The following is a 27,559-nucleotide window of genomic DNA, read 5'->3' on the forward strand; positions in this document are numbered from 1 at the left end:
CACATTGGACTATGATTGGCTCCAAACGAATTGTGATGTCACAGATCATGCTCGCCTTAAAGATTTTTAATGAGCACAGAGAAACTTTCCTCCTTAAGCAGATGAATGTGAAAACAGCCTTCTAGTGTCAAACTCTGCACATACGTACATCATTCTGTACCGTGAAGCTCAAACATCCAAGTGAATTAACAATAAGCAAAACTCATTTTTGAGTGGAGGGGGGCTTCAATACTGAGTTTGATGTGACAAACAAAACATCCAGATTGGCTGAACACATCTGTAAGAACATCTGTATCGATCAATTGAATAGTGTTTGCCAAGACAGCCGCTTGCCTCTCTCTGTCATGGCCTCCAACTCTACCTGGCAGTAAAAATGAGCCCGTATTGTTTCTAATAAGCCAGACCTACACTTGTGCATGTCAAAAATGTATTGCTTACAAAGCACATGTGTTGTGATTATCATTTCAGTGACAAGTCAAGTCAATTCTATTTGTATAGCACAATATCACAAAATTTCAGGGGGCTTTACAATCTTTACAGCAATACAACATCTTCTATCTTAAGATCCTTGATTCACATGAGGAAAAAAAATGGAAGAAATCTTAGGAAGAACAACAGAGGAGGGACCCCTCTCCCAGTATGAACCAGATAACAAAATTACAGAGATACAGACGGATTGATAACATATATGAAGAATCTGATCAGGAGGACACCAAGCCACTTCCAGGTGACTACACATACACACAGGGGAAACTCCCAACATCATTCACAGACACAGTAGTTGTATAAATTCTGTGATAAAGTGAAGACACACTCATGCAGCTCAGGTGGCTGATAATGTAAACATAATAACACTGATGCTGTATGTAGGCCTCTTGTGCCTCAGCTGTACCACCAGATGGCAGTTGAAGCAGTGAGCGTTAAAATTATTTATAAAAAAGAAATCAGGATATATTATGTTACCTTATATTCTAAATAATAATCATAATATTCAAAGATCTACATGTTTACTACAGGTCACCTTTAAAATCTCTCTCATTATGTTGTTCAGCAGATGGTCAGTGCAGCGTGCCCCCACAGGGCAGGAGTTGTTCATGTTGTGCAGCAGCTTGGCAGACAGCTGGGAGGAGTCTAGACAGAAGCTCCTCCGCTGGAGCTCCAGGGCCTACACTGTCTTTCCTCTGAGTTCTTCAGTGGCTTTTACTATCACCAGGCCATCTCAGTCTGCTTGTTAAGAAGGAAAAAACATCAGTGCCATCTGGAAGCCTGGCGAATCTGTGTGTGTTTGCTGATATTTGTTGAGGCAAGCAATATGAATATGCAGTATGAATGATGACCTTTTTTTTAAGAGTTTATTGATTCGACTTATCAGCAAGCCTATGCTCCATTATGACACACTAGGGCCTCTGCAGCCACCAATTAGCCATAATTCATCTGTATGCAGAAACTGCACCAGAGCTGAGAGCTGTCGGCAGTTTTCAAAGCTCTAACCAGCCTTTCATGTCATGAATAAAAAGAGGATGAGCACACCAACACATGATGTCAGTAAAAAAAGCAAACTAGACATATTGAGGTTATCAGAAGAATTTTGAGCATCTTCCTGGATTTTGTGATTATATGCACGATGGTTGACTATATTTGAATAGAGTATACACGTCAAATTGGAAAGAGGGAATATTTTTGCCTCCTGCAAACATTTTCTCTCACCTATCATACTTCCTTCAGCCCATCAAGAAATAATGGGAACTGTGCAGATGTCTACAGTTTGGTGTATGTGAAAGGATTAGTCTTTTCTTCTCTCAGAGAAGGTAGCTTGTGTGTAGAAAGAAGTGTTTGGTTGCTACAGAAAGCCTCAGAGGAGAAGAAATTAAAATCTAGTGGGACTCTGCAAGGCTGTAACTAGTTGCCTGATACAGAAAAACTGCAGAGGCAGGAAATAAAAAGCAATAAAACTGAACAAACAATGTCATAATGGAGTCTCCAAGTACCTTACCTAATTTTCTAAGATATTGTTCAATTTGGCAGAAACGTAAACAAGAGAATAATAAACATCAGACCTGAATGATTAATAAACTTTGTTTGGTAATGAATGTGCCCAATAAAGTAGACTTGTCTCAATGTCTATTCTGTGTCAGGAATTACAAAATGTAATATAAAGTGTCTCGTTCTTATTGTCAATATTTATATGAAAACATAATCAAATTTAATTTCCTGCACTTTATGAGCCAGCACATCATTTGCTTGGTCTCACTTCATAACTTGGATTTTGAAACAAAAGAGAATCTGTTTGCCTTCACAACTCACCTGCTTATAGCAGTTTTATACTGCAGCTGTTTGGTTCAAAGGGAGGACCAAAAAACCCTTTAACCTAGATCCAGTAAGTCACTACCACTAATCTGATGTTAACGTAATCAGAAATGGACCATGACAACCACAATTTAGCACACCGTATTTATTAATAATATCACTATAACCACGATTTAGCAAACAGCAGCAATGCATAATTACCTGTTTTGAAGGTACTGATAATTGCTGATTATGTTGTGGATAATTTTACATGGACATCAGATAACAAACAACTATAAAATATATTTCTAATGAAGCAATACAATCACAAGTCAAAAATACTCATCTTTATACATGGAGTGTGACATTCACCTTAAAGCCCCGAAAACTTTGAAGCTTCAAAACTTAAGTATGCCTCTGTTAACTTCCCTATACATTGAATATTAATGACTACATAGGCAACAATTAGAGGCACCTTTAGGTATTACTTATTAAGGGTTTTACACTTAAACTCAGCTAATATGCTTCATCATAACAATGTGGGTGTGGTTTGAACATATTTGATTGACCAAGCAACTGTCCATCTGTCATCAGATTCTGATTCAAATTGCTTACCAACTTCAAACCAGTGAAAAAAGGAAAATACAGAAATATCTAATGGAAAATAACCAAAACTGTTCTAACTTTGGCAGAAAATCGTGAGTTCATCACTCCATCACTCACAGTGATAAGAACATGATTGAGAAAAAAACTTTTCAGGGCATTTAAAGCTTGCTTCATTTCATTTCATTGGCAGTTATATCTAATATACAATATATGATAGTCACTGTATAGGTAAGTTAACATGCAATTGAAAATAAATGTAAATCTTTATTTAGAGAACAGACTTGCAAAGGACTTCCTCAAGTTGCGAATGGTCTCAGCATTTTCCGTATCTTCACTGGCAGCGCGGAAAAAGGACGTGTCTTTCAGACCAAAGGCACTGATCAGGGACTGGGATTTACTGAAAGACAAGAGAATCATGACTTTGTATGTACAGTTCGAGTCAAGATGAATGCACAAGCGACTTGAATATATACGCTGCTTGAATAGTTATAGCTATGGTCCCTATTAGAGCATTGATGAGCTATTCATTCTTACTTAAACTGTGGATGTGCCTGTGGTTTTTCCCCAGTGGCTCGCTCTTCCAGCAGAGACTGCTGTTGCTCATGATCCACAGATGTCTGCATACGGTGATGTGGGTTTTCTCTAAGAGGCTGGGATGCTATCTCCTGCTGGGTCTGAGACTGACCCTGGTACTCAAAGTGGACTGAAGTATTTGAGTTACACTGTCTGGGTGGCAGAGGTCCTGGCGGGACCATATCTTGGTTCACAGACTGAGTCTGGGAACGCTGCGCTGCGGGGAAGGGCCTTGGGTTTTCATCCTTTGTAGGAGATTTAAGGGTCAACTTTGGAGCAGGCCTTTGTGAAAGCAATCCATGGGGTTCCACTGGGCCCCCCTAATTTCAGCACAAGAGATATTTATGACATTCAGCCATCTTCGCTAAGAAGACAGAATAATTAATAAAAGTTTCAAATGTGGTGTTACTATGTTCATATGTAGTCTAACAGATCACGGGTTTATTCATTAAGTTATCAGACACAAATACAGTAATCGCACATTAACATGTTAGGAAGACAGAAGCCACAAAATAAAGACACAAAAAAAAGCAGAGGGGATACACCATCACAATACAGTTGTCTCTTCATGCATTGGAATCAGTGCACTGTGTATGCCCAGCAGTGTAACTGTTGAAATGTTCACATCTTTGTGTAATTGATAAAGCCTGTAATATTGTTGTGTATCAAGTCTTTCCTTAAGAAACAATATTTCTGACAACATAACACATATGAGGACACAGACCAAATATATATTGCAAAGGAAGCTTTATTGCCAGTGACAGAGGGGAAATATCCATAATGGAAATGTTTCCACATTATATTGTATTCGGTTCTTGATTTAAACAGTCCAACACCAGTTTCATGAGTACATATTTGTTGCAAGTTACCATGGCCCTTAACAAACACGTCCAGTAATAATTAATCAAATATTCAATCATGATCAGTGAACCAAAGGCCTACCCATGCAGCTATTACAGACCGGGGTACCTCTGCATGTTCTTCCCTTGGAAATCAACGTCATGGCATATTTCCTAGTAAACAGTACAACACATCCATAAAGCCCCAGGCATGGCTTTTACAAGGATACGCTCACAGATACAATGGCACTTCATACAACTCAGAAAAGAACTGCACACAGAGCTTGCTGAACATATTTTATACTATAGTAACAAACAGGTTGTTGGAAAACGGTACACTTGTCTTTTTACAGTTGATTTGGTTGCTATTTAGCTGTTTCACCATTTAGCGTATCAGATATATGAAATGGCCTCCACATAAGCCAGTGGATAAGTGATTGTGACATTTGTGTAAAAATGTTTTTTTAAAATAATTCAATATGTAGATGACTATAGCTTTTTGAATAAATATGATGGAAGATCTGATTTCTAAATAAATAAATACATTATTTAGTTAAAAACAAAAGATTTGTATTGCACTTTCCATGAACTCACAGGAGGAGTGTCTTAAGTTATTAAATCTTTGAATGGCAGTAACACAGGCACACAAGTCCACACTAAACCACAGAGCACAGCATTGTTGTCATGGCAACACCATCATGATTGCCGATATCCAGCACGAGGGCCACAGGGGGGGACTTTATATCTGACATTTCATGGCAGATCATACATTATACACCTTCCATTATCAGCTGTAATGTCTGCTTCCACACAACTGAACGCAAGAAGACAACAACAGTTTGAATACGGCATCGATTCACTGGCATGTGATTTACAACACAACATAAGTATTGTCTTGGAGCGCTGTTCTCTGATGACATTACACACTCCATGTGGCAAACTGCAGTCCCCCTAGCTGATATTTACATTGTGGGTTACTGGAGTGCAAAGACTGTGATTGAAAGTAAATAATTTACTCTTTGGTTTAAAATTATACAAATATATTTAAGTTGTGCATGCAGACGCCTGCACAACATCCTACTTAATAAAATCTAGAATCTTAGACTAATTTTAATATTTATTATGTGTCTATCTATTCATATTAATCTCTTTAAATAATCTCTTCTCTTGTGACATAGTGACATTATCATAGATGAAAAAAATGAACTTTAAGAAAGGCAACATACTGTATGTCTCTGTTGTATGTGTATACAGGAGTGTACACTGTCGTGCTCACCGTGTTAATGCATGTTTGGTAATGAATACATGTATCCTGTAGAACTTATATGCACTTGTCATGACACATTCACAATGCATGAATCACAGGAAACACAGCTTGGGTAAAACAGCGATGTTACATGAACATCCCACTTGATCAGACGTTAATAACTGACTTGCACCTGCCTTTGTATCAATCATGCAAAACAAAAATAAATATCTATTAGTATTAGTATGAAAAATAATCACCACTACAGCCATACACACTCACGTACTGTATACATATTGAGATATACACAAACTTCAAACTGCACGATAATCCACAGTTTGAACAATATCTAAAGATACACAGCAAAATAGAAAACAGTAAGGGGTAGGGGGCAAATAAAAAGATTGATAGCTGGGTCGAACAGGTAGCACAGAGCAGCACTGAACTCAGTGTAGGCACAATCTGCTTTTTACATCATCAACAACAGCCCCAAAGAAAAACCACAGCTACTGAAACATAGGTGACCTATACAAGCACACAAATCAACAGGTCAACAAGTAGACAGTACATTTTGACACTGCATAGAGTTAAAAACACAGTCCAGGCCAGCACTCAGCTGTGCCGAGCTAATGTCACCAAGATCGGATTCTTGCTATCGGCATCCACACACACACGTCTGCGCTTGTGTTCAGCTAAGGTGTTCAATCAAGACTCTGAGACTGACTGTCCCAATTCTCCTGGGTGACTCAGTTAGCCTGGACTGGTTTCGGACTCACTGCAACGCCATTACAGTCGAGAATGTACTGCAGACAACCTTGAGGTGGGCGCCCAGCACCGTTCTTAGTGGGTTCACCGACAATCTCTCCCTTCTGGCCAGTTCCCTAAAAAAAATGAAGAAACAACTCACTCACCCAGCAATGACGGAGATAGTTTTATTGTAGTGAGATCAAAAATAGCTAGATTACACTAATCCTATAATATAGATCACTGATAATTCCCCATAACATATGAAAGATTATCATTATACCAAAATAAGACAAGATGCAGCCTCCTGTTTCTACTCTGTGACAGTGTATGCTACTGTACCTGGGATGGCTGTATGGTGGTGGGTCTCTGGGGAGCATTTGCCTCCTTCTCCGCTGACTGGTTCATTTTGGCTAGCACCATGTCAGCAATGAGCTGCCTGTCCTCGGCCTGGTGCTCCCCTACCAGTGGCATGGATGAGCCCGTCACCTGCACCAGATGGAAGATGGTTTCAGCAGAGAGAGATGATGTCGACACCACTGTCTTAATGTAACATTTGTCAGTGTGCCACATTCATTTTGGCTGATATATTGAAAGAATTAACCCGAAGGAAAAAGGTTACATCCATATTCTGATGTATTCATACAATTCAATGGTTTAATCTTTTAAAGTTATGCCCTTTCAATCCTCAGATGTGACTTTATATATAATATATATATAACATAATCATATTCTGTTAACTCCTACCTCTGTGATATAATCTCTGCCATCTTTCCCATGGATGGCTTTGACTGCACAAATATCCAGACCCCCGAAAATCTCTGAGCAGGTGTCAACCCACAGCTTGTACCTAAACAGAACCAACAAAAGACATAATGAGATACCACGGCCTGATTATCACTCATTTCCACTTCAACAGGAGATGTTACTGTGCCATATGTGAAAGTTTAACACATCCATAGAATCTTGCTAATAATCTACATAAAACAGTATTAATTAACCATGTTCTTTCAAATTGTGATAAGTTGCTATGTCAAAATAAAACAGGATTCTTATTCAACACTCACCGGTCAGTCATGGCCACCTGTTCAAGCATAGCCGAGCCTGTGTTGGTCTTCCAGTTACCAGATATAGATGTTCTCCTGAGGTGTGTAAACATTAAAACAAGTTCAGGTTTGTGTCTCTTTCCCTTTTAAAGTTAAGAAACAACAGTGCAGTTATACGTACATGTAGGCTTTGTAGTCAGTGCCAATCTTCTGGATTCTGATGTCGTACTTGGAGTCGATGAGAGGCTCTGTGGTGGTGTACGTCTGGGTGAGAGCCACGACGCTGGCTATGTCCTGGAACTTACTGTGATTGTCCACCTTCACCTGTACACAGAAACAGACTCATGAGACAGATGTGAGCAAAATACATAGGATTTAAGTGGTGTTCAGGAGCTCACTGATTTTTGTAGGCAACAACATGATGCAGACAAATGCTTCTTCAACAGTTTATATATTTATCATGCTGAACGTTCCCCAAAAAAGCCAGAAATATAGAAAAACGTAATAGTGCTAGTTCTTTCACATTACTGCAACATACCTTTCCAATACCGGAGTGGGCATGTCCAATCTTCACAACAACAGGGAATGACGGCATGCTTACCTAAAGTAAGAAAGTATAATTTGAGGTATTGCCTTACATTATAATCTACTTTTATTTCAAAATCACAAACCTGTAGGAAATGTTAATATAAAAAAAAAACAAATCCTGAAATTGTCTTCGGGTGTTAAACTTGGATGTAGTGAAAAGTGGGTGATGACAGCGTTCTCACCATCTCCTTGTAGTTTGGATAAAAAGTCTGCTCAATCAGAGGGAACTTCTCAGCACCCAGCTTCCTGTGGGTGTTGATAAGTTGGGCAAACTAGACACACAGAAAAGCAAATAATTCAGATGTAATTCATAAACAGGAGCAAATTACGGTGCGATGTAGACCGAGAATAGGTCATTATTAATATCAGTCTCCCTGCTGCTCAGCTCTGCAGTAAAGGTTGTCCTGGCTGCTGAGGACATACCGCCCACGGCTTGTCACACAGGTTGTAGATGGACTCAAGGGAGTTGATGCTTGGGACGCCTCCATACTGCAGACCAATGATCAGGTTGCGAAAATCTTCATTCTGGGTCATACTGAAGGCATGTTGACGAATGAGGACGAAGTCTGGCTTGAATGACCTGGAAAATAAAATTATAGCAGTGATGTGACAGAAATCTGACCACAGAAATAAACAACTGTGGTAAATGGTAGTAAGTAGGTGTATACATATCTAACTAGTACAGTAATTTGTGATCCTGGAGGATAAATCTGTCTTCTTTTGTGTGTTTGTGTGCCTCACCTGACAACCTTGGTACCATTCCTGTAAACCTGCATGTTAATGTTGCAGGTCCCGTTGGCATGAGCCATGACGTTGATCTCACTGAATTCAGCCTGAGGAGTTGAGGATTAGAGTGGCACATATAAGGACAGAGTACTTAAACTTCTCTACTCTGTTTTACAGAAGTACTTAAAATGGATTTCAGTGGCTTGATGAAACATACTGTACCTGCTCCACTTTGATGTCATAATCCCCATGTACTTTCTTTCCCCGGAATAACTTTGCCCTGGGTAGAACAGAAACACAGAGGATTTATTAGCTTTTCCTTTTATAGCACAATGAATAACAGAATTACAGTGATTCATACGATAAAGATTTCCAATTGGCTTCCAATCCAAGTAAAGACTTAGCACTCAATAATGATCCTGTCCTGAATAATGTTTTTTTATTAACAATAATATATTCTTTTTTCTTCATTTTATTATTCGTTCTAAATGCTTATAAATGATCTCAATAATTTTGTAATGTCAATCTCATATTCTGTTTTTGGATGACTCTGCAACATCTGTCCAGGGACTACAAATGAAAAATACCCTCTTGGCTAACTCTGGCACATTTACACTAATGTTTATTAATGTGCACTGCCCCTGTTAAATAAATCAACAAATAAACAAATACTAAAATAAATCACATTACAACAACCTACAACATGAATTTGTGAAGGTACAAAACCACAGAGACGACTAACACTCGCTTTCATGCTCTTCCACCTGCTGATTCACAGTCTTTCTGGCATCTGGTAGAGAGGACAGTGACTAAACATTACAACAATGAATAATTCTTAAAGACAAAACCATCCACCACGTCCTTGCAGATGCAATTAGGCATTTCCTAGCACTGCCTGGTCAATAGTAGTGCCACCCAGTGGGTTATTAAAGTATGATGCAGTGAGGTAACGCCTACTAAACACAGTGAATTTGCAAATTAATAAAATGGCTGCACCTTTCATGACTTGTGATTCAGCACTTTTTAAAACAGAGAATATCTCTGGATTTTCTGGCTTGAAAAAAAAGATACCTGCAAGTCTTGGATCACTGTTGAAGAGGGAGCCTTTTCCCAATGGATTTAAGATTAAGATGGATCGCTGTCTATATACTGACACCCAACAGAGATGAAAACTGCTGAAGCTACACGGTGACTGTCAATGTTAACAGTGGGTTTGATTGCTCTGTTTTTTTCCTATACTGATGTGCAGGGACTGAGCCTGACAACATAAACTTTGTCAACAGAAATTAGCAGGGGTGATCCACAGTTAATGACCAGTAATGAACACTTCCCCTCTATTTTCTCATGTTGCCAAGGAGGAGGTTTCCGTTTCCACGGTATCAAGTCCACACTTGAACTAACAGCCATCTATTGCGGTGCAATAGTCGTAAACTGGTGCAGTGCAAAACATTATGAAATCTCTACCCAAATAAGATTTGTAGAACGTCCATGTTTTAACCGACATGTTTTGTAGTTCCCACTTCCTCTTAGTTTGTATCACCTTGCTGTCACGTACCCTGCGCTGCCTGTCTGTTTAGCACGGAGGTAGAGCTGAATAATTCATTCCCAATCTAATTACAGCGTGGGGGATCTATTTGGCTGTTGGAGGAAAACAAGCATTAAAATATGAATCACTGCTCCTATATCAGAGAAAATGAAAAGTCTGCTCTGCACTGTGATGAATGCTCTTTTCCCATACATAGATGGGACACTGTTTCCAAAACACGACCCCTAGCAACAAACACAGAGATGAGGCATGAAAAAGACAAGCCACTGATTTCATTTAGCCATTCAAAGTTTAATCTTTGTGGGGAATGGCTGTGCGGATCATAGCGTTATGTATTTGATTTATCACACTGCAGAGCCCAGCCCAGCTCAGCATACTGAGCACAGAAGCCAATTATGCACATCATCTTATAGTATGTTCAACATGATCTTTTAACACATTGCATTAATATTCAATAGTATTTGGCAGTCACCTCACAGCAACCAGGTGCTCGCTTGAAATCTTGGCCCTTTTATACCTGTTCTCCTCATAGAAGCTTTCACCCAAAAACCAAGGACATAATTGTTATACAGTATATAAGCCATACTTACATACTGCTATTTCTCTTGACTGAGACACTGGCCTTCAACCTAGAATGCCAAAGGCGTTGCTCAATGCATTCACAGCATGATAGCAGATGTTTACTTGGATAATTTATTTGTAAGAATCAATGAGTTCATTTGACTTGAATTAAAGATGAGATGAGAAACCAAATAAGTCAATAAAAAAACAAAATAGTTCCTCTTTTGTGATTTTCAAGTATAAGACAGTATGGACAATGTCATTTAAGCGAATTGATTAATGGTTGCAGGCTAATATGTCAAAGTGTTGCCAAATTACTTATTGCTGCAAAATAATTTTTTCATTCTGATGATTCACACGGAAGCTTGGTAAGCAGGAGGCCTTACTGAATTTTAATGTCTCATCAGATAGCCTATTTAACATTCACTCTCACATGTGGGTAATGTTTCAAAAAGGTTAAGCTCCCAGTATAAACCATTTCTCTCCTAATTCCACCTAAAACGGTCCCCTATACCATTTTGAACCTTGTGTGACTAAGTTAAAAGAATCTTAGCCTCTCTCCTTTAAACTGAGCGACAATATAGAGAGCACAAGAAAGCAGTAAATTTCTGCCATTAGTCTGATAAGTGAGACAGTCCCATCTGCTCCTCTTGTTATAAGAGCGATTTACAGCACAGCATTCCTGGAACAAAACAAACATCTATGGATGACTGGCAGCTTTATTTAGCAAGTAAAAACACTGGCTGCATGACAGAATGTGCTGTTACCGTGGCAATCATCATGATTTTATCATTTTTTATCTCACACAGTAAACCATTCAACATAACCTGTTACACAAGTATGTCTCAGTATGTCTAGTATGTCTAGTTCTAAAATTGTAGGACAATATGCCAAGCTCTAAGAACCTACTTGTATGTTACTGTACAAACAAGATGTATAATTAAAACATTTAAAACATTTCAGACACAAAGATAATCATAATTTTTGGTTAGATAGGCGTCCATTTGCAAACATAATTTGACTAAGTAAAATAACTTTCATCTTTTTAAAGAACATGAGTAATGGTCAACATATTTTTTTCTACAACATCTAGAATTTATTGTGATTCATTTGATAAAATATGCAGAGTTGTGCAAATTAGTTAAAGATTACTCAGGATTTCCTCTCGTGCAAATAATATCATAATAAAGTGTATAGACAGCATGGTAATATGCACCTCGGTTGTGTCATAATGTTAAAAGAATACAGTACTTTTACACAAAATCCCTCAGGAACTGTAAAGGTGGAAAATGCAAAAATATAACATACATAGTATATATAGATCATCTATGATTTGACCTTTTTGATTTGATAAATAGATACTGATGGCTGACCTGTCTGCCATATGTAATCAGTCTGGAGGACTCTTTCTTGATTTCATTTTGTCTTGAGGCCACCCAGTCTCATCGCTCTGGATTTCATTTGCGGCAGCGGGCAGAAAAAGTCTTGTAACAGCCCGTCACACAATGAGATTCATCACATAAAGCTCTCAGACTCAAGGTGTGCCAACATGCAGAGAACATTAGGTACTCAGAAAAGCCTGCATTAAAATAAAGAGATATTTCATCTTATTATAGTTTGCCAACAGCTATATTTTTTATGCTTTACAACTTGCCACTATGAGAACTGAATACAAAGTGAGTACTTTGCTGAATATGCCCCCCAAATCGTTCTTAATGTGATATTTGTTTCCTTTTGCTATATTTAATAGCCCAAACATTTCTAACTTTAGCACTACATAAATATCTACAAGCAACAGAGCACTGAGTGTGAATGAGGGAGACCTACACAACAGAGTTAACCAAGACTGATGGACTGCCGTAGTAACTTACAGCCACTGAAGGTCTGAAGGGTCTCATAAAAGAAATCAACAGAAACCAAACCTAGTGAACAAACATGAACAACTCCCCACTCAGTGACACCGAGCTGCCATGAAAAATAGATGCAGCACTCTGAGAGAGGAAGCCTTTTTAATGAAGTACAGAAGCTGATCTCCCAAGTGTAAAAGATATACTGTATGAGTTAAGAAACCACTCAGAACAACCATAATCTGCAGAGCTCATAAACAACGAGCTAGTGTTATATTGAATATATTGCATTAGGCAACAGAAATAATGTCAAAAATCACTTGATGTTTTTTATCAAATACGGAGGAACTACTTTGTATCAGATCTAGTTAAATGACGACACTAAGGATAATGGAGTGTGAAACATTATCTCACTCCCAGCCTAACCTACTCCCTGTACTCAATAAGAAATGACCTTTGATGAATGACATGGTTTTAGTTTAATGAATTACAATATGTTCCTTTGCCAGAACTGCAGAGCATTGGCATTGGCACATCAGACGGTAATACTTATTCCTCAACAAGTGACTTGCCTTCCGCTTTTAACAAATGTGGAACAAGTGAATGCATAAGGCTGGCATCCTTCCTGCTGACGAGGGTCTGATCTTATTAATATTGATCTGGGTTTCAATTATATAAATGGCCAGTCCTGCACACGTAGACAGGATAAGAGGGCATCGCCAGGCCACCCAAATTAGACAGGCCGATATCCTAATATTTCTGTGATTTAATGTGCTCTGAGGGTAATTTCCTAAGAAGTTATAATCATGTTGCTATGGTCTCTTGTTATGAGCGACAATCATATTAACAGTAATGTAACACATATGTCTTCAACATGACACCCTGCATAGATGCATCCAAAATGTGAATGCTTTTTGCCATCTTCAGAAAATAATTTGTTAATTTCATTTATTTAGAATCAGAACAAATATTGTGGTGCTGTCCAATGTTCAAAGGAAAAGATTTAATTCAGAGCGAAGCCCAGAGAGTTCACAAAGTCAGCTTACCATCCAGTGTGAAAGCAGTCACCTTATGCTGTACATTAGTAAGGCATCACAGAGTTTCAGTTCTCTGGTTTCTATCTCAAGGTGATAATGTTCATAAACTGCACAATAGCAGGCAATAGAAATACATGTGTTCTTCAAATATGTGGGGCACCCATTTTACTATGCAGCTGCAGAGTTCTAGCAAACACAGCTGTGGAAAAATTACCAGCTGTGTAAACAAATGTTGATCATGAGGAGATAGAAATATGATATTCTTTACTATTCAACAATATATCAGTATCCTCTAAGTTTACTCTAAATCCATGTGCATACTGTTTTTGAGCACTTTAATTCCTTACCACACTAGACTGACAAAGATGCTTGTTTTAAGCTACCTCTGATTAAGATCCCCCAGGACACTGGCTGTAAGTGTAATGGCTTAGATGTCTTAACGTAAGCTCACTCTTGACACTAATGACACAATGGTCCTTTCTCCTGGCAGGCTGAGAAATATAGCCATGTGGATAATATCTTTAAAATTTTCTACTAGATTTCTGTACCTGTCTATATACTGTACACCAATACTGTATGATCAGCTAATGGAACCCTATGCACCATGCTGCAGTTAGTTCCCGACATTAGTGCTGAGCATGTCATGTGATCTGCCATCAGTGAGCAGAGGGAAACCCCATTGATAGGGGGAAAGCACTGCAGTATTTAGACTACTTCCAGAGAAAAGATGTGCAATACCCCTATTCTGCACATGTGGAACATCCATTTTTAAGAATAGTAAAATGCCACATTACAGGGTAATACTATCAATGATTTTGGATTATTCACCTCATTTTATACAGGCAGTTGTGATGAAATCTACTTTCTATTGCTTTAATATATATGACAAAACAAAATATTACAGAAAAATGTGTATTACAGCACAGACACAATTGAGGACACTAAAAATCCTCCATCTTGGTATAATGTCATTACTGCTGTGAATCAATGGTGCGTATTTACCCCAATGTGTTATTGTAACAATGGCATGCTACGCACAGCAGCAGTGCCCATTCACATCTGCAGGGTGCTTGATACAGATGTTGTCTCAGTGGTTCTTTAACCCTTTCCTAACTACTACATTCAAAAGAATCACGAGGAGAGATTCAGCAGTAAAGATGGTGCAAAAACAATACATAGACTGTAAATTATTTATAATGTAATATGTTGTTGAGTAGAGCAATATATTGCCTTACCACTCCTGTTGTGGTTCATCGATAACCAAGAGGATCTTGAACTTCTTAGGTGTCGTGACTTGGGTCTGCTCCACTAGCCCAGCTGAGGCAGCTGTCTGCTTAACAACGTTGGTGATGGAGCTAAAGAAACCGGCTCCGGTGGACTGAGATTGCTGGGGTTTCCTCTCTGGAGCCGGGGAAGTGGCTGGAGGTGTAGGCCCTGCTGTAGGAGACTTGGCCGGGGTGGTGGAGGCAGGTGGAGGAGGCTGAGCAGGGTCAGGCCTCTGGAGGTCTGTCATGTAGCCATTGGGCAGGTTGGAGATGAACGTGCTGTCCGAGAGACGCCGACGCAAATAATTCATGGCTGCAGCTGAGAGAGCAGAAGAATCAACAAGCACTCGGTGTGGAAAACAATTCTGCAGAAGAGTCCCTGTTCTGATAATGGCTGAGCTCTCAATGCAAACTCCCAGTAAATGTATTCCCTCCCAGCTCAACGGAGCATCCTCAGAGCTCCCCCTCACTGGTGGTGACGCTACACCCTCCCTCAGCCAATCCCCTCACGCTTTGCTTTTCTCGAACATTGCAAGTGATGCTCTGGCTCTGCCTCTCCTTCCTCCTCCTCTCGTCCTCTCCTCTCTCTACTCACACTCACTGGTGTGCCTGCCTTCCCTACCCCTCCCCCATTTTCTACTGCCTCACAGGCGTCATGCTTTTTTGAACTACAGCATTGGAAAATAGAGGGGTTTCCAGCGTGAGTGCGAGAGGGTATACTGAGTGCTGCATCATAATTGCCTTGCTCCTTCTCCCTCTGTCCCTCATGTTTTCTCTGCCCTCTGTCCTTGCACAACATTTTCTGTGCATGCAAAATGCAGCCATGAAATCTAAAATGGCTGTTAGGACTAGTGGGCAATGTTGAACAAGAGGAAAAGCGTCAGCAGCAAGTCCCTTGAGACACAAATGCAGTAAACCCTCTCTCTTAATTGATTTATCAATCCCTATATATCTACTGAATTTACTTATTAAAATTTCTTACAGAACATGCTTTACCTCACTGTTTTATTAGACTTCACCAGACAGCATTCTCCTTGTTTATCATTACATGCAATTACATTTGCATTTACACACTCAGTAATGTACACAAAATCAAATGCTTATGATCGAACACAAACAATATTTTATTACACTGAATAGTTGTTAATTAACATAAATTATGCTGAAAAGCAAATATCTTAGCTAGCTCTTAGTAATAGCTTCATTACTAATTTTGGAAAAAAACGTTTATATGATAAAGGAAACAATATTACTTTTGGCACTGCTACTCCTAATAATAAATTAATAGGCTGTTTTAATTGGTCTATATACAAGGAATAAAGGAGGATGAACATAGTCTGATATGTCGCAGAGCATCATGTTGCCAAGACAGGTGACAGATGGATATTTTGAAAAGGGCCAGGGAACAGATCAATAAATCAATAACTTGCAATACTCAGTGGTCACAATTACTGCAGTATAAATCTAATCAAGGGACTACACAGTTCAAATCTGTTATACACAAACAATTCTTATTTGTCGGCATAATATTTTTTCTTCCAAACAATCATACACTTAATATTACTTAGTAAGCAAACAAGTTTCATCATGCTATTGAAATCTGCTCAAGTGCTTGACTACTTTTTGTCAAAGGTGAGCTTCACAGGAATAGTGGAGTTTTGTGAATCCATGGCATTAATACACTCCATCTGTAATTATAGTTTTTATGTTTGCACTTAATATTGTCATTCTGTTTCTCTCTATTGTAATCTCACCATCAGTATCTCTGTCTACTCTGAATATACAACATCTTTTGTGCAACTATTGTATTTTTTCCAGTGAAAGGGGTTTTTGTTGTGTTTTATCTTATCCCAATTGAGGATCTGAGGACAGATATATTGTATGTTTTATATCTGTATCTTTATAATAATAATAATAATAATTTTATTTATATAGCACCTTTTAAAAACAGAGTTTACAATGTGCTTTGACAGACAAAGCAAAAGCAGGACACTCAGAAGGCAATACAACAACAGAAAGCCAAACAGTAAGGCCAAACAAAAGCAAGACAAAATTAAGGTAAAGTTAAGATAAAGTTAAAACAAGAAGACAAAAGACGCAGAAAGAAGGACAGTGAAAGATAAAGATGGTAAAAAAGATAAAAGATAATAACAAATTAAAAAGTGTAAATATGAATAAATACAAATAAAAAGAATAAAAGCAATAAAAAGACGACATCACATGAGAGCAAATCTATAAAAATGGGTTTTAAGAAGTGATTTAAAATAAGTCACTGATTTTATGAGCCTTATCTCCTCAGAAAGGTCGTCCAAAGCTGAGGGGTGCCAATGGCAAAAGCACAGTCACCTTTAGATTTAAGCCTCGAGTTTGTAACGGCCAGAAGGGCCCCGCCTGAGGATCCCAGACGTGCTTTAAAAGTGATCAGTTAAATCTTAAAATCAATTCTAAATTGAACAGGGAGACAATGGAGAAACGCCAGGATCGGGGTGACGTGATGTTGTCTATTAAAAAAGTAAGAAGCCTGGCCGCTTCATTCTGAACTAGTTGGAGGAGAATGAGTGACTTTTGGTTTATGCCAGAAAGGACGGAGTAACAGTAGTCAAGTTTAGAGAAAATAAGTATGTGAATGACTTTTGTGAGAGCATTGGTTTAATTCTGTAGGTTGTTCTTATTTGAAGGAAGTGGGACTGGACAACTTTTTTGATCTGTGGTTCAAAACGTAAATCTGAATCAAATAGTATTCCCAAATTTAGGCTATCTAGGCTTTTTGGGTCACCGGGTCTCAGGGGTATATCTGTGTGTCGTCTGCGTAGCAATGAAAAGAGACATTGTGACATTTGATGAAAATGTAAAAAATGGACTTAAAATTGACCCTTGCAGAGATAACCTTTACATCATATGTAGTGCAGTGTAGGGTGAAGATGGGGTGCAAGTCTTCCTGACTGAGAATCCATAAAAATTACAAACATTTTCTTTTTGAACATTGGTTGCGGGAGACAATGATGAGGATAGTCTGACATTATACTTGTATATAGGCTTTAGAAAGGCTGCAACATGCATTAATATGTTATGCATGGCTCTTGGGGTGCCACCAGCTGGTAGTAGTGGTGTAGTGAACGAGACTAACCTCCACTCTCCAGCCTTTCCTGTCAGATGTCTGTAGTTCAGATGATCCAACAGCACAGCTGCAGTGATGATGGTCCCTATGCTGCAGTTAGGATGCTGATAAGCTGCTTGCATTATGGTATTTCCCTGCACATGCAAATACATACATAATTGTGCATACAAGGGAGAATTACATGTTATCCTGCCTATCTATGAGTGGCATAGAGTGATTAATGCGCTTAAAATTACAACAGAGATGGTCAAATATGCAAAAACATCATGAACATCGTTACGGATTGTTGATTGACAAAGCAAACTTATTTGTATAATTTAAAGGACAGGTTCACAGTTTTTCAAGTCTGTCTTAAAACAACAATCAGGTGCCCATATGAACAGTGAAAGAGGTTTTGCTTGCTGTAATCATTCCTCCTGTTCATACTGGCTATTAAAAGATCCCCTTCAAATGTGCTTTCAATGTAAGTGATGGGGGCCAAAATCCAGTGTCCACACATTCATTTTTTGTAAAAATGCACTTAGAAGTTTATCTGAAGCTTATATGAGGATATTTAAATGGGCTGTATGTATTGTACATAACCACCTACATGTACATGTATAGAAAGTAACTTTTTTTTACCATTTAATATTTATCTCAGCACTCTTTGCACACTTCACTTCTTTGCACTATTTGCATCCTGTTTAACGTTCACAGACATGGTTTCACCTGAATAATGTCATTCCTTGTGTATATATCTGAAGATTGTTGTGTTGTTATTTTTGTGAATGTACATTGTGAGCCACTAAACTGGAGTTAAATTCCTTGTATGGTAACATACTTGGCCAGTAAAGATATTTCTGATTCTGATTCAGCAGTCTAAGTTAGTCATATCAAGTGGATATCTGCCACATTCAGTCTTTTTGGCATAAAATTCCCTCTTTGTGTTTCCTCTGGCAGTGTTTCCCTGTTGAGCTGTGGTGGAAGTATAGTAACAAAAAGAGGGACTTTGGCGCCAAAAAGACTGTAACATTAAAAGATATCTACTTGATTTGACTAATCTGGACAGCTGAAGCTTAATATTAACTTCAGATAAACTTTTAAATACATTTTTGTATGGAGGGAAGCCTGTGGATTTTGGTCCCCATCAATTACATTGTAAGTGCATTATGAAGGGATCTGCTAATGGCCAGTATAAACAGGAGGAATGATTGTGGCAAAAAAAAAAAAAAACTATTTCAATGTTCATTTGGGCACCAGCCTACTGTTTTAAAACAGACTTGAAAAGTTGTGAACCTGTCCTTTAATCTACTGTAATCCATCTGTGGAATAATAGTTATGATTTAAGAGGAAACTGATTGATTTGTGATTATTTGTGGAATTATTGTTATTTTAAATAAGGACATTGTGGTATTGTTTTATTTGTTTTGAGTTGTAGAGTCTGGTGTGTAGGATTTATATCCTGTATATTTTCAATAGCTTTCAATAAATAAAAATTAAAATTTAAAGCTGCTCAGAGAAATTGTGTATTTGTTTCTTCACATCATTTTAAAGTAAAAAGATGTGTTTTGTCCGGCAGATAGAGTTGGTGTCAGACTTTTCATGGTAAATATTTTACAGTTTTGTGTTTCAACCTCTCCAGTGCTGTGTGGCTAAATAAAGTGGCAGGCTTATATTTCACAGTGGTTCACAGCATTTTTACCATACTAAAAGTACTATTTTTCTGGATGTGGACAGGCCAGCAAAGATCCACACACGGGAACTTCGCCCCTGTTCGCCTCGCCTCCACTAGGGCCGCACACCACTCTTTTGTCTGAAGACTGCTGCGGTGGGACGGTGTGTGAAGGCAGCGACGGCAAGCTGGGCTAGCCATGTTGTTGTTGTGGCTGTAAAGCTAGAAAATTCTGTCGATGAAGTGACTGACTGTTAATGTAACTTTTGATTTTTTTGTAGGACATAAACCAACTGAACGTAAGTTGCCACTGAGGTTTGGTTCGGGGTTTATTCAGTTTTGCTTGTTGAATCAGGAACCTGAACGATACAAAGTTGGCGACTAACTTAGCTGTTAATGGCTAACGTTAGTTTGTGTCAAAGACAAAGTAGCTAAAGTTAGCTAGCGAGTGTGCTAGCTCCGCAAATAAGATAGTGACTAATTAGCTAACTACTTCAACAATATTTGTAAAACAGTTTATTGTAGTAATAACCATTAACAGATTAACGCTACCACAGTCTTGACAATCTTTTCTTGTGAAGCGTAAATGGCGTAAGTAGTTAATTTGAGTTAGCTGGGTAAAGCTAGTCAAACGGTGTAGCTAGCTGTTAGCTACAGGCACTGCTAGCATCCGTATTGTTAACGTCAACGTCAGGATACATTACGGTAACGTTACCCCGCTAACGTCAAGAGAACACTGTCCATTTCCACTAAATTACATCATGTTTTAGCCAAATTTACATGTCCGATTAACATTTGGTTTTTTTACAGATCTCGCCTACAGGATAGAGGCTTGGTTGTTCTCTTCGTTGGTATCACTTGCTAACATCGATGTTAGCAACTAGCCTGTTCGTGTAAATGCTATTCACTAGAATGGACCTGTTGAACTCTCAGTTCCTGGACAAGATGAACAATAACATCGGGAGACTGCACTACGAAGGTTGGTTTGTCATTGTTTGCTTGATGAAATGTGTCCTTAGTCTGTTTTTTGTAACTTTGTGTAACGTTAAACTAACACGTTGCGGGTTAGTTTAACAAACTAATTTATTTTAGTGTGCGACTGAGATTAATTTTTACTAAGTTAACAACTGTGTTGCACCATGGCTGTAACCAAGCACTCCGCTTTACGTCAGTGTTAAGTTGGCACAGTTGACACCGGTTAGTTTTTCACTTATTGGGGAATAGATATAACTTCTAGTTCAATATATGGTCATATATCTTACGTTGGCTACGTTTTCATACGTACTTGATGTTTCTCGATGTTAACTCTAAAGCTAATAATTTTACGGTTACAGTAACGCTAGCGGAAATAACTGGTTTGGATTTAGAGTCGGGTCAGATTCAGGTTCAAGGTAAAGAGAAACTCATATTGACAGGGAAAACGGTATTAATCACAACACCGGATATATGACCATTTCACCATGACATGGTTCTAAACATGTACCCACTTAAAAGATTTGTATATGGTCCAGAGTAATAACAGTAAACACTACCAGTCTTGCCTTATTTGATGCAACAGGGTTAAACTCAAGACTTGGTTTCTCAAGTCTTAAGACAACAGTCATGTGCCAAAAAGAACATTGAAATAGGTTTTTCAAGCCATAATCTGAAGCTTATATGAAGCTTCAGCCCTCCATATTAGTCAAATCAAGTAGAGGAGGGAATCTATAAAGACTAAGTGTGAGAGATATCCATTTGATATGACTAACTCAGACTGCTGAAGCCTCATATAAGCTTCTGATAAACTTTTAAAGGCATTTTTGCACAAAATGACTGTGTGAACACTGTGGATTTTGGGCCCCATCACTTACAATGAAAGAACGTTTAAAGGGGATCTTTTAATAGCCAGTATAAACAGGAGGAATGATTAATTGAGGAAAACCTCTTTCTGTGTTCATATGGGCACCTGACTGTTGTCTTAAGAATTGTGAACCTGCCCTTTAGGACTATTTATACATATGAAGAGGGCATGTATCCAAATCAATCTTAATCATGAAGTAAAAAGTTGTGGTGGGGAAATATCTTGACAATGACACAGTATGTAGTTGTATATGTACAAACAGTTTTCATGCCTCCGTACCAGCGACTGCCCTGGCTGTCCGTCCTGTTCTTGTGAATGCCATATCTCAGGAACACCTACAAGGAAATTCTTCAAATTTGGCACAAACGTGCACTTGGACTCAAGGATGAACTGATTAGAATTTGGTGGTCAAAGGTCAAGGTCACTGTGACCTCACAAAACACGTTTTTGGCCATAACTCAACAATTAGTACGCTTATTATGACCAAGTTTCACACAAATGTCTAATAGGATAAAATGTTGAAGTGATGACATTTTATGTGTTTTTTAGGACCAAGTAAAATGTACTTAATTGAACAGTTTTCTGCTTTACTCTGTATAGGCAACACATTTTTTTACTAAAACTGCACCGATAATAGTTCAATATAACATTGTAGAGAGACTTTCCACAAAGCACTGAATGACCTGTTAGTGGGAGTTATGGTTTTAAGGACAACACAAACTGGCCTCAAAAAAGTCATATTGCTAAGTTTTCCGAGGACATGACGATGCAACTAAATGAAGACATATTAAACCATAGTAGTTTATTTTCAGTGTAGAGTTACGTACTTGTTCTGAGATTTAACCCAAGTAAATTCTTTGTACTGCTGATTCCTTTCCCACAGATGAGTCCAGGATGCCCTCCCTGCCCACTGCTATGTCCAACATAACGGGGCCTCCTCCGCACTGCCCAAGCAAACGGAAGTATGGCGAAGAACAAATGGAAGACAGAATGAACTGTGATGAAGACCACATGACCAAAATGAGCAGATTGTTTGCCACACAGCTGTAAGTAGTATTGTCCTGCAACAGTCTTGACATTTTTGGTCAAACAAACTTTGTTTCTTGTGTACTAGATTTATTCATCTTTGATCCATGTGGCAAGAAATATACAGTTACATGCAGTTCTCTGGATGCTTTTGTTATTATCATACCATAATGATAATACCATATCATCTGAATGCTTCATTATGTGTTTATGTATTCATCAGAGACACCCCTTTCGCCACAGTGGTTAAGACAAACAATTTAGTTGGTATTACTGTAGTAAAGGATACACTAGAACTCACGTTTGTGCCTTGATATCTTGCTGCATATAGGAGCTTGAAAATGATATCTCAAAGTTAGTTTGTTTATCATGTTCAACTATTGGAAATTCTTATGATAGGTAATCTTACAAATATTATATTTGATATTATATATTTTGTTCTTCTATGGAATCTTGTTTCTCATTTCTCCAAACCCAAACATAGGTATTCAATGCAATTTTCAGAAGAAAAACTATCAAACTCCAATAACTTTCTGTTATTTTCAGACTCTGACCTTGTCCATTTCACCTCACGCACCTCCCACTGCACTCCCCCTTAAACGTCTCAGCGAAAACCTCTTCCCTAAACATTACAGTGTATATTACACATGTAGAGGAGCAGTTTATTCTTTTTTATTTACCTCTGCTGAATGGAGGGTATCAGAATGCAGGTACCTTGGCAGTCATAAGAAATGAGAGAAGACGTGACAGCCGATATATCTTTCCATATCAGGAGGGTGCAAGAAGAAATGCAAGTGAAAGGCTCTGCACCCTCATTTATCCACCCTGTGCACAGGCTTCTGACATCAAATTAGATTTAAATTGTCCATGAAGGAAGGTGAAACTGTTTGTGGCATATGTTAAATTTGTACTCTCTTTATCAAGGGCCCGTCCCTCTGCTGGAGACAACCGTAATGAGCACTGGAGCCTTAGTCACAGTCCTGTGGAGCACATTACGTCCTCCTCAAACGGTCTCCATGGGAACCATCTGTATGCTTCCATCTCTGGCTATGCTGTAGATCAGCCTCTGGCTCTGACCAAAAGCAGCCTGGACATTGGAGTTGGGGGCAGAGAGAGGTCTGTCATGGGCGGGCCTGTAGAGCGGCAGCAGGTACGTTACGAGGGTACATCTGATGTTCACAGTGACCAGAATACAAGAACTAGACCCTAAAAGGGATATTGATGATAATGCACTATGTGATAAAATAACAGAACCCAGGGTTTTTATCTTTAATCATTTGGATAAATAAATTGGATAAAAAATTGAGGCTGCAGCAGTTGTTATGATAATGGATGATTCTAATTATACAATTTATAGGATTGTCTGTAAGCTCTAGTTGATAAAATTGCTGCAGTGCACAATGTAGGTTCTGGTTGACCTTGTTTTATTGCAAACAACAAAGCAGAAGGCATTGTGTAACAGATTACATTGAGTGAAAATATAACCTGTTCTCTATCGCAAGGGGACTTTTAAAATTGCAGCTTTACAGAGTGTCAAGGTGGTCAGAATAAGACCACAACAATTTGAGAAAATTTGCCCCACATGATAGCCAGCTCAAATTTAATGGCACAGATTCATGAGGGGTGTTTATACCAACCCCTACATTATTATTCCTGTTTGCTCACTGTATGCTGTATTTTTTTTCCACCTATAGAATCGCCCCTCAGTTATTACATGTGCCCCTGCAAGCAACCGCAATTGTAACCTATCTCACTGCCACATGAACGGCTGCTCTCCCAGCCCACCTACTGATGAGAGGAAGACCAATGGTAAGCTTGTTAAAATGCCATTACAACACACATTGTGTAATACTATATATAGATTTGACTCTCTCTCTGCAGTATTGTTTTGTTAACGAAACTATTCAGATGAAAGAGAATGCAGTATATATTTTGAGAATTATCAACATGTTTCTAAGACCAGATGAATATCTGTGACATGAGCAAACATTTATCTTCTGATCTAACTCTGCAAGAAAGGGAATAAGTAATCGTAGCTATGATCGTTTCAGATTTTACATGTTTGTATAATAGCCCATTTTTTCTTTCCTATTCCCCACACAATGTTATCTTAGCTAACACAGTTTGTGATCCTGTGATTGAGGAGCACTTCCGTCGCAGCCTTGGAAAAAACTACAAAGAAGCGGAGTCTGTGTCCAACTCAGTGTCCATCACTGGTTCAGTGGATGACCATTTTGCCAAGGCACTGGGAGATGCCTGGCTCCAAATCAAGGCCAAGGGTGGGGGTCATCAAACCCCAGAGGCAGATCCATGAAGCTGAGGGGAGTAAACATTATAATCACTTCCTTAGTGTTCACATATGAGAGTGGAGATTGTCCACTATCTTTTTTTTTGCCAAGCATCAACTTCCCTTAGCCAAGAACAATGTAAGAAAATATGGTGCTCACCTAGCCTGTTCACTTGTGGACCTCGAGGTCAACCTTTTTATCACAATACTCAGCTCAGATTTGGACTCTAAAAATTGGCAAAGTCTCTCTACTGAAGAGAAAAGAAATATTGCATAGTTGGGTTGACAGTGTTGGCTGTGGAAACTGTACAATCATAGATTTTATGTTGCATTGATAATGAGATTCACACAGTGGTCAGTTGTTTAGGAGCTCATGTTCTGCTTTACCTGCCTTTCACCTGCCTTGATAGCCAAAGAAATCGCCTGCCTTTTCCATCAGCATACAAGCCATAGATGTGGTTTTCTCACTAAGTGCTAACCTTTATATTGTTTTCATTCTAAAATCACACTGCTTTTGAATCTTATATTACTTGAAAAGGAATGCCAGGTCTCATTTGCACTATTGCGTTTCTGACCATTTAGGTAGCAGGTTACCTGTTTCAGTTGGAAGTCGTGTTTAAAAAAATGCGACTTTTGTTTTGAGATTGCGATAATGCAATTAAGGCTCTGGTCCTCCTCTGCTTTCTGAAGACACTAAACTAATCTGTATTCTTTGTAATCCTGAACTGGACGTATCCACTGTTAACTAAATAATTTTAGTTTCCCTTCTATATGCTCACTGTGGCTGATTACTTAGTAAACTAATATCAATCATAGTAGATATCTCTCTAACTAGGAAGCATGTTTCAAATAGCTGGATTCTATTACAAACCTTATTCTATACTATATATTTACTCAGAATTTATTTTTTATCTGTAACATTTTAGAAATACTCACTGCTGGTACAGTTGTACTCAATATATTTTTTGTATCTGGTTTTCATTACTATATGTAGGTGTATAACTTAGCATCCATCTACAAATCACAGCCTCTGGCAAGGTTGTCTGAATGCAGTTTAATAGGCTACATTGCTTAGTTATTCTATGGAGCTGGATGCTATAGCCTATACATGACTGAATACAGCTAAATCTCACCTTCTGTAGCACAGTCTATTAGCAATGCCTTTATTTATTCTGAACACGTTAGTTTCATGTTGACTTTTGGTAAAACGTAGGGACAGCAGAATTCTAACTTTGATTTGTTTCTTTCTTATGAGAACGGCAAAGGACGTCTCCATTGATTCATTGACAAAGCAGTTGATTTTGTTTAAAACTAAGGATTTAATGCAAATGCAATATGGGTGTCCTTAATTCACAAGTAGGCATCAACATCCACCATGACTGCCTGACAGTTATCAGTTATCGCTTCAGTTGTGTTTAGCAAATACTGTTACAACAATGTTTTGTGAGTCCTTTTTAAATCCAAGTGGGGTCATGGTGTGAGCTGCAAAAATCTTCCTTATTATGGAGAAAAAAGTTTAAGTGAGTCACAAAAGTATTTTATGCAGTTGAGTTTTGTTAAAATTAATTTCTCACCCTTCTGAAATTCTCTACTTATAGTAGCATAACCTATTTGTCAACACTGATTAAGATATGGTATTGTAAATTCAGATTTTTTTAAAATGTCAATTGTCTGTGAAAACATATACATTTGTATTAATATTCTACAGTTTTAAAATTGTTACATACACTATTCTGTCTTTATATTTTATTTTACTCATATAAGACTATCATTGCGCCGCGCGGAATGATCATAGATGTTTTGTTTCTATTAAGAGTAGCGTACTCATATGTAGCATGGAGGTTCATTATCTTCTAACCATGCATTTCATCTTTCTAAAAGTTGATTATTTTCCCACAGTTGTCAGATGATGAATAAGTGCAGGAACACAACAGTCTTGATCAAAGACTTTCTTGGTGCAGTGTCAGAAAGACCTCTGTGCTAACAGTTTAAAGAGTTTGTTTAGCTTTCTGTGTGTACTATAGTGGGATTTAGGGATTATCATGGGATCTACTTGTTTGACACAAGTAGATTTTTCAGTAATATGTTTGGGGTATTAGTCCATTGTTATTTAATTGCTATATTTAGGCTACCTTTATCTCGAAGACTGTTTGCAGAAAGTACCTGCTCCATGTGTCAACCACATAGAGGAAAAAAAAGAAACATTTGTATACTTATGTCCTTATTTCTCTGGAAGAAAGCACCACTGTTTTGTACTTAATTTCTTCCAAATAAAGATACAAATGCCTACCTTTGCATAGGCTATTTTTTGTCATCCCTTTTAAAAAAATAAATTGTGACATACTGCTGTCATAACTGCAAATGATATATGTTGGTTGTTTTTGTTACAGACTCTTGTTTTAAACTTGCTGGAACAAAGGGTCTCAATTTCCCCCATTTTTCTCACATTGCTTTGCAGACGGTGACCCAAACTATGACCAATTGGGTGCAGTGTATGGAGTATTTTTAACAGGATTCACTCAGTTTCAGGCAAAAACATTGTTTTGTTGCTGACAGCATTTCTATCATGCACTTAGTAGCAAAAGGTGAACTCACCTTCAAGTAAAACTGGTAATCTATGAAATATGTAGGTCAGGTTTATGCTTATATCTCAAATTGTGTAATAGTATTGTATTGATAAATTGTAAAACACTGTATAGACCTCTCCATGTTGCAGACACTCAAGTC

General features: G+C 38.3%; 2 protein-coding genes across 4 annotated transcripts; one reads left to right on the forward strand and one right to left on the reverse strand.

Moving 5' to 3' along the window:
- Positions 1–3,143: 3,143 nt before the first annotated feature.
- Positions 3,144–19,186, reverse strand: syn2a (synapsin IIa). 3 transcript variants are annotated; one of them, XM_067592699.1, is made up of 12 exons: positions 14,881–15,565; positions 8,877–8,934; positions 8,670–8,761; positions 8,352–8,508; positions 8,111–8,200; positions 7,879–7,941; positions 7,522–7,664; positions 7,362–7,436; positions 7,042–7,144; positions 6,637–6,783; positions 6,365–6,431; positions 3,144–3,289 (listed from the first exon to the last, which is right to left on the reverse strand). In XM_067592699.1, exons 1-12 carry the CDS (start codon positions 15,219–15,221, stop codon positions 3,273–3,275), a joined length of 1,353 nt encoding a protein of 450 aa, XP_067448800.1. In that variant the 5' UTR covers positions 15,222–15,565; the 3' UTR covers positions 3,144–3,272. The 3 variants fall into 3 exon arrangements, with proteins under 3 accessions (XP_067448800.1, XP_067448799.1, XP_067448798.1); XM_067592698.1 differs by lacking the exon at positions 3,144–3,289 and adding an exon at positions 18,038–19,186 and having other exon boundaries at positions 4,196–6,431; positions 14,881–15,229; XM_067592697.1 differs by lacking the exon at positions 3,144–3,289 and having other exon boundaries at positions 4,196–6,431; positions 14,881–15,564.
- A 535-nt stretch (positions 19,187–19,721) lies between these two features.
- vgll4a (vestigial-like family member 4a) lies at positions 19,722–27,194 on the forward strand. The gene is made up of 6 exons (XM_067592700.1): positions 19,722–19,978; positions 20,490–20,658; positions 22,403–22,565; positions 23,470–23,695; positions 24,240–24,354; positions 24,660–27,194. Exons 2-6 carry the CDS (start codon positions 20,577–20,579, stop codon positions 24,857–24,859), a joined length of 786 nt encoding a protein of 261 aa, XP_067448801.1. The 5' UTR covers positions 19,722–19,978; positions 20,490–20,576; the 3' UTR covers positions 24,860–27,194.
- The last annotated feature ends 365 nt before the right edge of the window (positions 27,195–27,559 follow it).

The sequence above is a fragment of the Thunnus thynnus genome, chromosome 6, assembly GCF_963924715.1.
Source record: "Thunnus thynnus chromosome 6, fThuThy2.1, whole genome shotgun sequence".
Classification (NCBI taxonomy): domain Eukaryota; kingdom Metazoa; phylum Chordata; class Actinopteri; order Scombriformes; family Scombridae; genus Thunnus; species Thunnus thynnus.